We start from the raw sequence: 17,605 nt of genomic DNA, 5'->3' as shown, positions 1-17,605 counted from the left end.
ATTACTTTTAAATAGATAAGTATGTGGATTCATGTGGAAGCAAATTACTTAGATACCCATTCCTGTAAAATGCTGAGTTTCTTCCGTCCTTAGATTGCATGAGGCATCTGAAAGAACATATGGCCTTCGCTTTCAAGTTCTGGGAGATTTACACCATTAAAATGATTCTAGAATTCTGGTGGTTTAGGAAGATTATTTACAGAAAAGCCAGACATCGGTATGATGCTTAGAAAAGTAAATCATGTTGGGTAACAGTGGGTGATAGGTTGATAAATTGTTTTTGATCAGATGCTTCTCTTCTGATATCCCCTGATATGTTTCTAGGAATCTGAACTGTGCTGCTTGCAGTTGCTTGGTGCGTTCTCAGAAAACCTGCCGTATTGTATCATAAACTTAAATAGTTATGCAGCTGTGATAGCTCAAGCCCCTAGAAAGGTGGGGGGAAAAGGGGCTGTGGATGAAGAACTTGAAAGGCCAGATCTGTAATTTGTTACTAATGTGTTCTGTAAACTCTGAAAATTTGGACATCAGTAGCTTTTTGGTCTTTAACGTTAATTGTTGTACGATTAATACTTTAGCATTCAATCTTGAAAACATTATAGCCATCTGGAAAGCAATTCAATCTAGGAAAAATGAGCTAAAGAAAGAAAAATGATTGTGAACTCGGTGACCTCCTCTTTTTCTCCATAAGTAATGGTCCAGGGTCCTACAGTTGCAGCCTTCTCACTGAAAGAAGTAGCCTGAGTCAGTTTAAGCATAAAAACAGGTGAGAGAGGGGAAAAGAGGATTCCATCTTGAAAAAAGAGGTGAATTAGCACCTGGAAGAGTTGTTGCCCTAAGATGTGGTTACAACCTTAGCCTGGCAACCTAACTGCTGAGTTCTTTGGAGCAGCATCTGTGAGATGATGCTGGTAGCTGAGTTATTCCCTCTGCTCTTACGGTTAAGAGAGTACTACAAAGATAGTAAGTGACAGCTGGAGAAGTAGATTCTGTTAGGGGTATTTGAAATTGCTATTTTATTTTCCTTTGACTTTGTGACTTTCCTGTGACTTTGTTTCTAAGTTTATAATGAAGGTCCTTGTTTCTTTGCTTTGCTAGAATAAAGCTACTTGGGTTTCACCTTTTAAATTTATCTAGTGTATGAGTCAATTCAGATGAAGCTGGCAAACACAAAGTATATTGCTTTTTTGGAAGTAGTGGGTTCATGCAGGGTAGTGTGTGTATAGGCAGACCTCCAAGGGAACTTGAAAGGAGTCTGGAAACCGCAGGAAGTGTTTTTCCCCCCAGGAAGTCATATTTCTTGCCAAGCTTCTCGAGTCAGTGCGAGGACCAGTATCTCCAGGTTCTCAGGAGAAGCCTGCTCTGGCAGAGGTAGATCAGCACACTCTAATAAGGAATAGATAATGGAGAGACAGCGCATTGTTCAAAGAACACCCCTGATCATTACACCACCGCAAAGTCAGGAGAAAGGGGATTCCTTCCTATAGCTTTCTGGTGCCCTACATGATATGTAATTCAGTTGTATTCTTTCAGGAAGAGCAGCAAATGAAGCTCCTTCCAAGCTTCGGATGGTGCAGAATGTGACTAACTTACTCAGGAAATTTATATTATTTATTGCTGTTGTAGGTCAGGATGGTTATTCAGCTGGCTTCCTACCTGGTGCCCCACATCACTGCTGCATCTTAAAGAGGCTGAAGACAGAATGCTAAAATGTAAGTCTGTTTGTTCTTTAATTAAAGATTTATAGATATGACTTGATTTTCTGTGGATTTCCATTAAAAATAATTTTAAGTTTTTAAATGTGGCTTCAGCACTGTGATGAAATAAACAGGTTTCGAAATAGATTTTCAGTGTTACCTTGTTTGTGATATTTGATTGCAAGATCTTTGTTTTGAAAGGGATCTCCTGTTTCAAAAGTTGGTTTCCATAGAATGTACTTTATGTTTTATCAGTCACATCTCGCAACATCAATCTTTTCCCCCTTTTTCTTCAGGTATTGCAAGCACATACAATAAACGGTATGTGTACCTATCTAATGGAAATAAAATATGGACACTGACATTCTCTGCGGACCTTTCACATAAAACCCCACTCGTTCTCCTTCATGGGTTTGGAGGAGGTGTTGGACTGTGGGCTCTCAATTTTGAAGATCTCTGTGAAAACAGGACCATTCATGCTTTTGACCTCTTGGGATTTGGACGTAGCAGTAGACCACACTTTGACACTGATGCTCGGGAAGCAGAAAATCAGTTTGTGGAATCCATAGAAGAATGGAGAAGGGAGGTGGGGTTAGAAAAAATGATTTTACTTGGACACAATCTAGGTGGATTCCTGGCTGCTGCTTACTCATTAAAGTACCCATCAAGGTATGTGAAAATAAAGGAATGAAGGAATTCCTTTTCTGTGTTTGACTAGTGACTTTGCCACAGATTTAATTTGATCAGGTTCTTTAAGTAGATGACTGTGTTGATTTAAAGAAACTTGATACTGAGTTTTAAGCCTAAGGTATTAATCGTGGGTGCTTCAAGTGTACTTTTCTGTACCTTGTTGGTTTTATTCAACATCACCTTGCTATGCTGTAAGGCTAAATAGGAAAGATCATGATTACGTGTTAGTGTTTTATGGCATCTCTGATCAAACTGAGGTTTGTCAAGGGAAAACAGGGCTATTTCTGCCAAACTTCCCATTATCATGGATAACAATGCAACTTATGAACCTGATCCTCCAAGGTAGTTCATGCCTATGTGCTGGCAGTCAGCCTGGTGCCAGCATGATTATATAAAAATAATTTTGGCAACTGCTTGATTTAAATTGTCTGTATGCCACTTACTGTTTCTCTGTTGGAAAACAATCCAGCTGCAGCAGTCAGCATTTTCTGCAGTCACGTCATGGTCAACAGCTAATCTATTTTTTCCCCTAAACTGATAACTTGCCTCTTTTTTGACATAGCCTGGTTATATAGCCCCTGATGAGCTAGGATCTCACCACCTGCGGTCCTTCTGTAGCAAGAAAGGACGTTGTTTTTGTCTAGAAAAACTTAACGGCCTCCTGCTTCCAGTGTGTAATCTATGCAAATGAGATTTTTATATACAGTTCTGATTAACTACTCTTTTATTGCTCTGTATGGGTCAGAATGGAAAAAAAATTATCAGTACCAAATAACGTATTTTCAGATGCATCAGATTTCTGATGTGATTTATTTTTCCTAGTATTTGATTACTGAGTTTGGGCTAAAAGTGTGAAAATAAGTGTAGCTCTCCAAATCTCATAGCAGATTGTATACTATACAGAACAAATATCTTATTCTTTTATATACTGTTAATTTACACTGTATACATACCTTTCTCTCCAATTTGGATATTTTATAATAAATTCCAAAAAATCATTTTTTTCCTGAAACAGTGGCTATTTCTTTCCGAATGTGGGACAGCTGGCACATACTGCTGGAAATGATGTTTGAAAGTAGGTGTGTGTCTAAATGCAGAGTACCAGTGAAGAGCAGTTCAAGAAATGCTGTCCTGTGCTTTGGGGATATAAACCTCTTATCCTTTTGGGCATACAACAACTTTAACTAACTGGAATGAGTTTCCTGTAGGAGATACTATGCAAGTTTCTTGCCCTTTCTTCTAGAGTATTTATAGATGGCTCCTGTGGGATGGGATATTGTTTCTGTCATCTGATTTAGATTGAAAGCAACACTTCTGTGTTTTCAGGCTTCCCTGTGCTTAAGTTGAGGTTTAACTAATTTGGGGGTGGGGGGGTGGGGGGGTTAGTTTGTGCTCTTGCGTTATTAATGTTATTTCTCTGAAATTAAACTAACATTTCTTTCAAATTAGCACGTTTACTGGTAGGGTCTTAAGACAGTATTGGATGAAGTGATAAATATAGGGCAGCCTTCAATAAGATTATCTAACAATGCATTAGAAGCTTAAGGGATTCTCCATACATATTGTTAGGAAAGCAGATCTGTTTCTCCAGGTCTAGATGATCTGTTAATTTACTATGTAGTATCAAAGTTGTGCACGGAACATCATCTTACATCATAATCTGAGATTATTCATCCAGAAAGCTTCCAATATAGAAGATTTGTGGGGAGGTGGTGGGGAGCCATGATTTTCAAATAACGCAACTCCTGGACTATTGCTTTTGGAAGTATTTCTCCTGGTGAGCTTCCCTTTGTCCTTGGTTATCTTTTAGGCTTGATTACGAAAAGGAGGACTTGCATACAGCAAGGACACTATTAAGAAGCCAAACCTGAAAAGAACTTACTCTGTTTTGATTTATGTATATGCTATGTTATATTTAATGCTATAGTTTGTGCACAGAATGTTTAGTAGTCCTGAGCTGCTTCTCATTGCTTGCCCTCCTTAGCCTTCCAATCTCTCCTGCTTGCTTTATATAGCTAAATTTCACCCAGTCCTCTGTTACTATCCTTGTTTGTTGCTGTGTGCGAATATACTCATGGCTGAACTTACAGCTAAGAAACATCTTTGCAAGCTTAAACCTTTTTAACCCTTCATTTCAAGGGCTGATTTTTGGTTTCCCAACCAATTACAGCCCAGAAATAGCCTTCAGAATCGCTTTTGAAATCGTTTTAGACATTAACAAAACTCTGCTTTATTTAATATCTAATCTCATGGCTTTGAAAGAGAAGGAAGCCATGAAGAAAAAAAGTAAAACTGATGAAGCTGTACCATAGGCAAAATCACCTTAAATATGCAAAACTGTACTGAAGAGTCACATTCTCAGAAATCAGCAGTGTCAAGTACAGTCCTCTTAGAGTAGGTGTATTATAGGATTAAATAGAAATGGATGATTCAAATTCATCAAGATGAAGTAAATTTTTTGTTTGAAGGGAACTGACAGGATGAAATGATTGATAGTTGCTTGTGCTGGAGACTCCTACTATGCTTTCTGTGCTGAGATTCCTTTGAAAGATAATTCTATAAATTGTGTCTCTAAAGTTTATTTGTGAACTAAATCAATAAATTTAGAAGACATCTAATTTTGATCTGCCTCTCACTTCAGATTTTACTTCAGTAGGATAATCTTTTAGATAAATTGCATCCTTTTAGAACAGAAAGCTTATATAGCTTGGAAAAGAAAGACCTCAAAAAGTTTACTTTAAATGAAACAAATACCATTCTCTTTTTGTCTCAAATTAAACTGCTGCTAATATTGACTGAATACGTGGAATAAGCCATTTTTAAAGACAGAAGCGAGGCTAACCCTTTTTTTTTTTTTCCAAACGTGTATCACGGTAGGTATCTATTGAATACTGAGTTTCTCTTTTTGACATGAACTTTCGTTTTTCTTAAATCATGCTCTCTTTCCAATTTTGATATTCTTTTTGAATTGCAAATTAACTAAGTTTCTGGTGTTTTTAAATATGATTACTTGCATTATGTTTGTAGCACAATAGAATACAAATACTGGCAAGGAGCTTTGCATTCTCTCTCTCATTAAGTAGCATTGAAAAGCCAAATCATCAGTGAGTCAGATATTAGGTAATAGGCCACTACGATAGAGGTGAAACAGGTAAAGCAGGTTGCATAATGCACAGATAGCAAGTCACCGTCTTTCTCAGTCTAAGAAAAATTAATGTCTAAACCTCTGAACCTTTTCTGCCAACAGGGTAAAGCACCTTATCTTAGTGGAGCCATGGGGTTTTCCAGAGAGGCCTGACAATGCTGAACAAGAAAGACCAATTCCAATCTGGATCAAAGCTCTAGGAGCTATATTGAGTCCATTTAATCCATTAGCTGGGCTGAGGATAGCAGGACCCTTTGGTAAGTGTTAGCTATTCTTGAATACTGTTGTTCTTTGGACATAAAGCTGGGGCAGCTACGACATTAAGAGAAGCTTTGTTGCAAGCTCTTATCACCCGCAGAGAAAAGAAATGGAGGAAGAGGTGTAAGGGCTTGAGAAAAATGAACTCTTTAGGACAAGAGGGCAAGATCTTTCTATTAGAAATACTGATACAATAATTTATAGTATTTATTTTAGGCTGCAGTTATAGTGAGATAGATTATGTGGGCATCTGTTGGGGAGGCCTGACAAGGATGTATCAGTGTGAACAACCTTTTTTTTTTTTTCCCTCCGTCCATTTTTTTTTCTAGTTGCCTCCAATCACAGTCCATTTGGTTTCCCTTCTATTTGCAGTTTGATTGACAAACAGCATATTCAAATTAGGATAACATTAGAATACCGTCTCTCAGAAATTCGTTTGTCTTTGGCCTGAGTTTAGAGACATTAAGTTGAAACTAGTTTTTTTTTTTTCTATATGTCGTTTTCCTCTCAGCCAAGTCCTATGTTACAGTGGCAGTCTTGCCCTTTGTATTTCTGCATCTCTTCAACAGCACTAACAGGATGTTAGATAAGCTCTATTTGCCCTAATCCTAGGAATAGGTACAGGGGAGCAGAAATGGTAAGGTTTTAGATTGTATGGGGAGTGGGAAGGAGGGCCTGTTTAAAAACATCAAGATTCGTGCCAGTTCTTAAATTAATTATGTATGTTCCTTCTTGAGGGAAAGAGGTTATCTGTTTATTACTCCTTATATTACAGGGTATCTCTTGAGGAGGTTTGGAAAAAGACCTCTTATAAGTTATAAATAACTTTTTGTTTATTACTGTTTTTCTTGAAATATCTTCTATCTGCTATCATTCACCTCTCCCCTCCTTTTTAGTGTTCAGTTTAAATAGAAACTAGTGGCACTTCTAGTCTTTGTTTACATTTAAACCACATCTTTTTCTTAATTCTTTTTGTATGAAATACATATTTTAATATGCTGATATAGTTGATTGTGTTCAGAAGCATGACAAAAGTAATTAGCTCTTCAGACAAGCAACATATTTTGTAGAAAAATTTTAAGTAAAATGCTTTTTAATTTGGTTAACCAAACGAATTGAAGCGTATTCAGTAGTAAATATTGATTTATGAATTTTATCCGATAACAAATGTGTGCATAAATCAATACACGTGGAAGAGTTCAAAGTTGAAGTTGCTTCCCTTACCAAGTAAATGCAGTCATAACCAGGCTGCAGAATGAGGCCTCTTTTGCACAGGTATCCCAAACTTAGCCTTTCCTGTAGGTTGATGTTGAGGGCAGTGTTTTTCATCCTTTTCCATCCATTTCTCACTTCAGTTTTTCAAGAAGTTTTTCAGCACTGACATAGCATATAATTTTTGACAGGTGAGGCATAGTGCTCGGATAGAGAAGTGCAAATTTAAGACACTGTCCTGGGAGACAGGCATGAACAGGCATTTAACCTAACTTGATAAAGGCACTGAACCAAACCCCAGTTTCCTTCTTCATGATCATGTGCTCACTCTGCTGGGCTGGCATAGCTCTTTGATGCTTACAATAGGGCCAGTTGCTCATGTTCAAAGTTTTATGTTAGGCATTAAAGTGGAGACAGGGTTCTTGGAGTATCATGGTGGTATCACATGGATATTTATTCAGACCTGTAGGCAGTTACCTAAACCTGGGAGAAAGGTAGAATTTGAGAGACCTTTTTCTAAAAATAGTTTCCAATTAGTTGATTTACTTATTTTCCTTCACTTAACTAGACAGTCAACCAGTAAGCTCACAGTGTAGAGGTTTTAGGTGCTTAGTTTGGACTTGTGAATTCCATTGCTAGAGCTGAATGCTTAAAATTGCTCAGGGCAACACCAATATCACTGTGACCACATCCTTCTCTAGAACTTAGTCTTTAATGTCAATATTTCTTTTAGAATTTCCGTAGACGCTGCGGGAAACATCAGCCACGCAATTGAGGGTGTCTTCGGTAAACATTAAGAATAAATCAGTGTGATTTCATTCCAAAATTAATTCCAGGGTATCTTGACTCCTTATTTCATTCTCTCACTGTAAATTTCCAGGGAAAGAGAACAGTTTTCCAATTTGACCCACAGATCAAAACACTTTTTCATTTGCTTTTTAACAAAATGGAAAGTGAATTCTAAAATGAGGAGACTTTCAGTCCCCTAGTTATTGGAAATGGAGATACTGTGGCTTCTATACTGGTAGTAGGGAAGGACACAACAGAACTAGTCTCTCTCTCCCAGGTATTCTTCTTCCAGACCAGCTGTAACATTTATGTTCCAAAAAAAAAAAAAAAAAACCACCAAACCAAACCAAAAACCTAACAATTGAACTCTCTAGAGAAAATACAGGCAATAGAACAAATTTCAGAATGTTTGCAAAATCTTCATCATCTTGTGACTTAAATCTCTGTTTCAAAAGGGAATTGTTTCCTCTTGTACAGTGTTCATTTTCTAAATTGATTTAAAGCATACGTAAGGGCATGTTGCAATAGTCTAATCTCAAGGTTACAAAAGCATGGATCGCTCTGACAAGGTCTGCATAAGTAGTCACAGGCCTTTGGCCTGGAACAGGTAGGGAGAAGTGACATCATCCTAATTGCATAGATTAACAACAGTATTTTCTGTTGATAAACCTAAGTGGTAAGCTGTGAGGTTTACATCTTCAGCAAGAGATGAATAATATTCATAGACTAAAATTAGCCTTTGCTGAGGCTCTTGTGCCTAAGAGTTGCCTGGCCAATTAGAAGAGACACATTCCTTGAGAAAGGGATTCAGAACAGGAGCTTAACTTCCCATGATCTGAACTGGTCACTGAGGGGACCTACCTCTCTACTTTGGCTATGAAGAAAGCATGGAGAAAACAGCTTTCCTAACTTAAATCTGTTCTTTTATACCACTTCTTATGTCCTGTACTCATATCACGGTTTCTACACCAGTTCTTCAGCATAGACTTCTGTTCTTTCCACTAAATGCTAGTGAGATTAACTAACTTCAGAAGACAACTGTTTTGTAAAAGGAGAATATAGTCATATCTAAGGAGGAAAAACAACACATTTTTTTTCAACAGTGCCTTTCAGTTCTGAAAGATGAGATGCTTTTGTCTCACCTAGTGCTGCCAGAGCAATGGGGAGGAAGGTGTTGGTATCATGTAAAACTAAATTGGTGACAAAAAAAAAATCTGCTTAGCCTGTTTGCTGATCCCCTTTGCATGTTTCTTCTGTTGCTGAAGTGGCCCTTCACAAACGTTCCCCGAACTTATTCAGCAGGGATTGAATTGCCACTGTTCCAATGCAGCATAAAATCCTTTAGAATATTAATGTTTATTTCTTATTTGATGCAATCATGTTTGGCCATCATGTTTTACTAAGATATGCAAGTGATGAAGCAAAACGTTGCTTAGAAATCACCACATGCCACAAGCTTCAAGGAAGTGTGTTTGGCGGGTTGTAATGAAAAGCGTTAAGCAAGCTGATGAAGTTGTCTGTACTGGCTCCTCCTATAATACTGTTTTCTGTTTAACAGGATTAAGCCTCGTGCAGCGTTTAAGACCAGATTTCAAGCGAAAATATTCATCAATGTTTGATGATAACACTGTGACTGAGTATATCTATCACTGCAATGTACAGACCCCCAGGTGAGTATGAATTTCCTAGGGTGTTTTGAAATCTGTCTCTCATTTACTGAGTGCATGCTACTCCCTCCAATGGTCATGGTATCAGTGTGCGTGCTATTTTTTTTGTACTGTAGCATTTAGGTTATTAACTGAAGAAGAAAAAGAGGATTGTACTTTTTCTGAATATCAGAAGTTGATAAATGTAGAGGCTATCCTCATTTTTTCTTTCAAACTACTTATGTTTTAATTTTGAGAGAGCTCTTGGGCACTAGTTTTTAATCCAAAACTGGATCTTGATTTAATTTGTAAAGATTTTCTTAAAAACCTTGAAAGAATGTCATCTCGTACTTTTAAGTGTTAGCACTCACTACTGTAAAAACGTAGACCGTTTATGTTGAAATTTACATGCAAACCTTGAAAACTCATTATTTTAATTGTCAAAAATCCCAACTTCTTGTACTATTGTATATTCTGTGTGTGTTACCAAAAGGCACATATATTCCAATTTAAAGGTAGTTCAAGGTATGGGGAAGGGAAAAGAGAAAAGGGCAGAGACACTGGAGAAGTTTGGGGGTTTTTTTGTAATTATTTTTTATCTCTTTTTGAATGACTAAGTGGTGAAACTGCTTTCAAGAACATGACTATTCCTTATGGATGGGCAAAAAGGCCAATGCTGAAACGGATTTCACACATGGATCAAGACATTCCAATCACTGTGGTCTATGGAGCACGTTCATGTATAGACGGCAATTCTGGCAGCACTATCCAGTCTCTTAGACCAAATTCATATGTGAAGACAATAGTAAGTTGACTTTTTCAGACATTTTTTTAGTTTATCTGTGTGGATTTGTTTTAATTATATCCATGTTATGCATTTTTCATGCTAGCTGTGGGAATGATGGCCCTTTGATTTAAAGCCTTGGATAAGAATTTCTGATTTCTGGAACAGAAAAAGAAAATTGAAACAAAAGTGTATGAGTTCCCCAAGTAAGAGTGAAACTTACTTTAGCACAAGAAGCTGAATTAGGTCTATGAGCAAGGTCATTTTTTTCTCTACAAAAATTTTTGCTCTTTAGTATTCTAATACTAATAGTTTTTGTGGTCACTGGTGAGTATTTGGACATTTTTTTTGTTTGCTTTAAACAACAGCTTTCTTAACGTCAACATCTATGTATGATATAGTCAGGAGGCTCTCATGTTACAAGTTTTTTCGATCTGTTTGTATAATGCTTTTGCTTCTCTGATAAAGAGAGTGGTTTATGTCTGGTGCTGATGTTCTTGGAAGCACCTTTCTTTGAATCATTACAAAAATAGTCAGTTATGTCCTTCTAGCAAGTATGTTCCCGTTAGAGGTACGGCATTATCATTTAAAATATGTGCACTCGTAACTTGATGCAAATGTGCACACGCTCTGCATTTCATATTTGGTTTCTTTAAAAACACATAAACATTGAAGTATTCTTCACGCATTCTCACATCAGTCATCTGTGATAATTGGATATGTGTATATGCTACAATCTTATGAGGTGATAAAATGGTAGAATATGCCAGCTGTCTTCTTACTGATGTTGAGTCTTAACTGGACAGAAATATACAGTATGTAATGTCTACACTATACTTGAACAAGTCATTCAAGTAAAATCTGAGAAATGATGTTTTTACGGAACTGTTTACATGTGTTAGAGAATACAAATACATTTCATAAATGCTAACATCCAGAACTGAAAGCATCACTTTACTGCCTAACCAGAGAATAAGTTTTAACAAAAAATTACCCTTAAGAAGTGTACAATAGGTTATTATAATAAGCATATGTCAGTCAGGCAGGTTTTTCCAGTCTAGTCAGTGATTTTTTAGAAGGCACAGTAGATAATGTTTTATTGTGATTCAGGTTAAAATTTTGTCAAGCCAAGTGCAGATTCTACAAGGTAGTTGGAGTGGAACAAGTTGCAGGGACTTTGAAAGACATTCACAAAAACACAGGAATGAAAGGGCTCTCATAAGGCTGAAACATGGACTGCTCTTTTATCACTGGCTTTACCAGCCATGGTAAAGTGCACAGAGGTTTTGAGGGTTTTAATATGTATGGTTATTTCTAACTAAATTTTACTTGACGGTTTGTTTTTGTTTTAACATGCTAACATAGCTATACTTCTACTTAAGGCGCTGTGCTTTGTTTTAGAGACTTAAGAAGGAATATTTTAATGGTGGAGGAGGGGAAAAGTAGATTTGAATACAGATAAATCTTGGACTGGTTATAACATGAAAAGAAAATAGGTCAAGCACCTCTACCATGCGGTGTGATGGTGACTTGCTTCATAACAGTTTTGGCAGAGAGTGATAAATTACAGAAATACCCTAATCACCATATGTGTGGTTACTTAAGCCCTTAATTTTATTACATGGTTTCAGTGAAATAATCTAGGTCAAAAAAAGGCTCACAAATGTGATTTTTTTTTTCTTCCCATATACTGCATCATTTGGATTTGACTTTTCCCTGCTTAAAATAGTAGTTAATTCAGAGGGTTGAAATCTGCTTCCACCAGTCTAGAAAATCCTCAGCAATTTAAGCCTCTAAGTTCTTACCCATTTATCCTAGTACCTTTTTAGCCTTTTCCATATCATTCTTATAGTAAGGGAATACAAATGATCAAATGTTTTCTCTCTGCTTATAAAAGTAAAGAGCCACTTTGCAGATCTTTTTTTGAGTGGAGAATGAAGGAGATAAAGACTAACTGAAAGCTTGATATGTAAAATGTTCTCTTAAGTTTGTTTTGCAGTGACATCTGTCCACTTAAATCTTATTTTTAAAAAGGTGTGCAATTGAATAAACAGTGGCTTTACCCTCTTTTCCTATGTAACAAAGTCCTTCCACGGGTGAAATAAACTTTCCTTTTTCCTTAAGTTTAGACTGTTGTTATTTTAGGTTGCATGAAACTACCTCCTGGCAGCAACTGTGGTAACTTCATTAACACAGACTGGAAGTAATAGATGATTTAAATTTTCAAGTTTTTCCTTTCAAGTAATAACGTATCAAATTGGTAGTGTGTAACATTCAGTCTTTTGTGAGGATATTCTTCACATATCCCAATAATATATATATATTTTACATTCTTCTCCTTTTGACCTCTTTCTCCACCTTCATCCTCCAGGCTATCCTTGGTGCAGGTCACTATGTGTATGCGGATCAACCTGAAGACTTCAATCAGAGAGTGAAAGACATCTGTGATTCTGTGGACTGACTGTGTTCTACTCTTTAGAAACTCTTACTATAGATAACATTTAATAGCAATACGCTGTAAGAGATTGCTAAAGAATGCAGAGCTAGTGGAACAGGCTCTGTTTGCACACTATTTCTTCTAAGAAGTCGTTTGCACACTTAAACCACTTAGTGCCTTTTGGGGAGACAGGGAGATTTTAAGTAAACTTTGTAAAGGTTTATTTGAGATTTGTCTTTAGGTTTTTGGCCTGTCGTATATGAAATTACATATAACTTTTTAAAACTGGAATTCTCTTCAAATTGTAATTGAATTTTGCGTACATTGAATGCTATAAAGATGCTGCAGTCTCCACTGACACAGAGAGCTATATCGATATAGATATAATGCATACAATGCAATTTAGTTTCTTTATAAACATTTATATTTTCTAGTTGATATTTCATAGCAAGAATATGAAATTGCTCATACATATTTTATTTTTGGATTCCAGAACAGCATGTACCATATTTTAAGGTTTGGGTTTTCTTTTTCTATTGGAGTTATAACAGCTTGTGAAGCTGATTTCGGTGTAGAGACAGGGCCAAAATAATGCACAATGTCACTGAAACATGTCAGTTTCTAAAGAATCAGAGCTCAATATTAGGAAATCTTTCTGCTGTCAGATTTTATTTCCATTTATCTGAAGGCATTTTCTTCTGTGTCTGTAACTTTTATTGAAGCCTCAGTTTGTAAGAGTCAGTGATGTTACTGACATTCATGCTTCCAGAAATATTTTGATTTGTAGATTTCAGTGATTTTTAAAATATGGAGGATGGCTTGTTAGTTACGCCATCTGTTTTTAACAGCGTATAATTACTGCAAGATTTGTTGGTAGTCTAAACCTAACAATTGTAGATAAGTTGTCAAGATTTGGATTAATGCTAGGAAATGGCCATCTGGATAGTGAGTATAACTCCCTTTTTCTTTCAATAGAAAACCTAGTCTGCTTTTTAATAAACTCTGGGGGGAGGGGGAAGAATACTGATGTTCTCTAATTGGGAACTGCAAGAGAATAGTGTATTTCAGTTAACATGCAGCCTCCTTATAGGAAGGATTATTACTGGAATAAACAATACCACTGTAACAATTTATAATTATATGTTTTGGAGGTTCTTTATATAGCTATATATTTTAATTGGGTATTTTGAAATCAGAGCTAATTCAGTCTCTGCATCTCTTTGAAACTGTAGATTGATGTTAGTTCTTCGCATGCTTAGTAAATTATATTAAGCAAAATACTTTGTCACTTTAAAGCCAAATCATGTGGTGGTTTGTTTTTTAAAAACAAGTTTACATGAAACTTTTGATCTGCTTTTGAATGTTGAATTGACTACTGCAGAGTTCCTGATACTTTTATACATAAAGGATTTTAATTAACAATAGCACCGTCTTAAGGCTTGAGTGGAATTCTCTGCATTTTTGCTCATATTAATGATTTGTTGCACATATTTATGATGTGAAAGGCAGATACCTAAAATGTTCAGAAAATATTCTGATTATGTTCCAGGCTGAGCATAATCTCTCTCCCTCAAGGAGATGTTTACGTATATGGTGCTATGTAAACATCAAACAGTCTTTGTGACTGCCTTGACTGGTAGCACTTAATATCTAACAAGTTAAATAATTTAATTAAAATAAGTTATTGAATTCAATTACATTTTCAAATAGCAGATGCCAAAATTTATTTTTTAATGTGTTATTTGCTAAAATCTTGCATTCAAAATGGAAAATCAGAATATTGGTTATAATGTTTAGTATAAGCTATAAATTATCAGTCGTGTCACCATTTACACTGATACCATCAGTATGTATTTTTTCCACACTTATCAGTGTCTAATTTGCATTAATCAGTTAAAATTACTCGTTTTAATTGTGTGTAAAAACCTAACCTGAAAACATATTCTGAGTGTCTTCCGAATAATAACACACAAAACAAACTTGGTATTTTCAGATAGCACTTAACTGATGGGAATTCCAGATTCCACATCAAAAGATGTAGGTAGGGATAAAAATTGCACACTGAATGTGAATATCCCTTGCTTTATCAGCTCATTTTACTAATAAAACTTATTGCTTAAGTTTTGCACAATTTAAAAAATCTTAAATGTTGTGTTTGATTTAACGTTAAGACATGATGTTGCTTTTGTAATAATCTGTGTGTGATTAAGCTCTGGAAGTCAAAAGTAATTAATAAGTTGTGCTAAACCATCCAAAAAACCATTAAAAACAATATAGTAAAGCTTCGTTTTCAAATGCCTCAATGTTCTTAAAATTTCTTGTATTTAACTGAGGAGGTGAGCATTTGTCAACAACTAGCTGCAAGTTGAGAACCCTGATGGTACATACAAAGAAAGTGTGTGTTGGTTACCTTCGAGGCAGTATTAGATACTCTCATGAAGGTCAAGGTGGATTTTTGACTATCCTGTTGTGTACAATGTAATCTAAGTTACTGTAATAAACATCATAATAGGTGCTGAACAGATAATGAGTAGCATATACTGAAACGACCTGGAAGCTAGACCTTTTGTGAACAATTGCTCTCAAGGAGTAAGCTCAGTTTCTCCAAAAGTTCTCTTCCAGTTCAGTGACTGGCTGCTTAAAATGTGTTGTGGTGAATGGGGTTGTTTTTATTAGAGTGCTGTAAAATAAGACAAGAATCGCAAGCGTGAAAGCACCCAAAGATCTATCCTGTTGTAGCTTCAAAATGAAGACAGCTTTGTATCAGAAGCTATTGCATAGCATAAGAAATCCTAAATATTAATAAAAATCTGAGATTAACTGTCTAAATCTCCAGGACACTCTCTTCCTCCTAAGGTTGTTGTGATAAAATTTTATTAAAATAACTTAGTAATATTTTGTTTGCGTGGCTGACTTCATCTTGTTCCTTATTGAACCCTGCCAGCTTAGATTTTAGTTCCCAAAAAATGATTTCAGAGAACTAATTTATTGATAGAGCGTCATAATGAAACATTTGCAAGAGTCACAAGAAAGTCACTGTTCATATCTGATTGCGAAATGAAGTTTGAGCGTGTGAATTATTAGACATTGAGCTTGGAGATGGATCCAAGCAGGAGAAATGCTGTCATCTTGTTTCTCTCCGATTAAACCAGTGCTGGTGTTTCTTTTTAAACGCTATCTTTTTTAAGGCTGCTGTAACAGTTCATGCTGAACTGATTTGGCAATTTCCTTCTGAAATACTCACTGTGATCCCTGCTATATTCAAAACTCCTAGCCCTTCCAAATCACTCTTATTCAATATTTTGACTGGGAGTTAGACGAGATGCAATAAAGCCATTTGGAATTAATATATGGGCAGACATATTTAGAAATGCCTATTTTTGTTAACATTCATTGAAGTGTGAGCCTCTAGAAGCAAAAATCCAATAGTCACCTCTTAAATGCATTTTCCCCCAATACTCTAGGAGATTAAAACAGGTAGTGGCTTGTTTGCTTGTCATGTTACTCTTCCAGCTCTTTCTTTTTAAGAAGGCTACATCTCTCAAGCTTGTATGCAGTTTTTAGTGTGTTTACACTAATTCTACCTGTGTTCTCTGTGTTATTCTGAATTCAGTACATCCTTCAAAAGCAGGGGTTGTCCGTTCATCAGAGTCAGGATTATTCCATAACCAACTGGAAAAAGAGTAAGGTAACCATGGAGCAAGAGGATGAAAAGTCCTGTTTGCTTTTTCTTAACGCGGGAAAGAGAAGTAACTACAGGGGCATTGCTAGCACAAGTGCCAGTTCATTCAGTGAAAGTCTTTAAGTACACCTGTTTCCACTGTAGCTGTTGAATGAGGCTTTAAATGGGTAATTTCTTAGGGCTCATCCAAGTATCTGACAGCTTGTCTTCTTCTATTACATTGGCTCATTCACCATTAGCCATGCTGTTATCTTTAAGCATAGCAGTGCACCTAAGTTGCCAGAAGGCTCCAACTAGAAAATTACTTTGTAGGAAACACAGCTGTTAGTGAAATTCGGCAAAGGGTCAGCTTGTGTTCCGTAAAGGTAACTGGGGAGAGACTTGTTTTAGAGGGAGTAGTGAGGTCCAAATAGGACACAGATGCATGCAGCACTGCTTTCTGGAATAGTGGCATTAAATGAAAATCGGTTGAGACTTCGGGCTTTCTGGAAGGAGATGGATGGGCCAAAGCATAGCAGCAGAGGCCTGTATCTGAAATGACACCATATACCACAAGTAAGAGCTAGAAATGAGTGAGGCAGCTGAAAATAGCAAAATTCAGCCGAAGAGTGCGGGGAATAAATGTATGTCTTGCCTCAAGAACTGTTTCAGATCTGATTGAGGATAAGGGAAATGGTGAGGGAAGAATCACTGGTGCCTACGACATAGGAAGTGTGCGTGAGAACTGACAAACGAGGAGAAAGAAGAATTAAACTGAAATCCCTGGAGGTAGGTGTGAAACTGTAAGCTAGAACAGAAGTTAGCCTGCTGTCATAAGGCTGCATGCAAGAAGGTAGTTAAGCCCTAGGCAGACAACATCTGTAATCCAGTAAGTGCTAAACTGAAGTACCTTCTCTTACAATTAATTCTTCATCGCCTCCCTAAAACACGATCTTTGTCTAAACTGTAGCTTTTTCTCTGGGCGCTGGAACGAGACAGCAAGCTAGCACTTAGTATTTCCATCTCCAAGCTCCCTTCTCTTTCATTTTGTTTGCACTAGCTAAGATTTACTGTACAATAATAAAGTTTATCAAGGTAAAGGGAATGCCTGCGGCACTAGCTAGAGGGAAGTCTGTCTGGTGCATGGGGCCTGTAAAGTTTTGGTACATATGGTACATTTTTGGTACTAAAGCTTGCCCTCTGAATGCATATGGTATTTCACAAGCTAGCAACATCACCTCAGACTGGCACTTGGGTGGAAACATGTAAAGAATGTCTGCCTCCTG

The 17,605-nt window shown here is 36.6% G+C and overlaps 1 protein-coding gene across 3 annotated transcripts in view; it reads left to right on the top strand.

Moving 5' to 3' along the window:
- ABHD5 (abhydrolase domain containing 5, lysophosphatidic acid acyltransferase) overlaps positions 1–15,550 on the top strand; it is a 32,037-nt gene extending 16,487 nt beyond the window's left edge. For 2 of the 3 annotated variants that reach the window (XM_068935537.1, XM_009687898.2), the window contains exons 2-7: positions 1,627–1,712; positions 1,994–2,366; positions 5,635–5,789; positions 9,350–9,461; positions 10,056–10,242; positions 12,593–15,544. In XM_068935537.1, coding sequence (XP_068791638.1) covers positions 1,627–1,712; positions 1,994–2,366; positions 5,635–5,789; positions 9,350–9,461; positions 10,056–10,242; positions 12,593–12,682 — 1,003 coding nt within the window. In that variant the 3' untranslated portion in view covers positions 12,683–15,544. Of the gene's footprint in view, positions 1–1,626; positions 1,713–1,993; positions 2,367–5,634; positions 5,790–9,349; positions 9,462–10,055; positions 10,243–12,592 lie in introns of all 3 variants that reach the window. The other variant, XM_068935538.1, reaches the window with a different exon arrangement.
- Positions 15,551–17,605: the final 2,055 nt, after the last annotated feature.

Source organism: Struthio camelus, chromosome 2, assembly GCF_040807025.1.
Source record: "Struthio camelus isolate bStrCam1 chromosome 2, bStrCam1.hap1, whole genome shotgun sequence".
Classification (NCBI taxonomy): domain Eukaryota; kingdom Metazoa; phylum Chordata; class Aves; order Struthioniformes; family Struthionidae; genus Struthio; species Struthio camelus.
The sequence above is the reverse complement of the archived record's forward strand: the minus strand, read 5'-3'. Positions and strand labels throughout refer to the sequence as shown.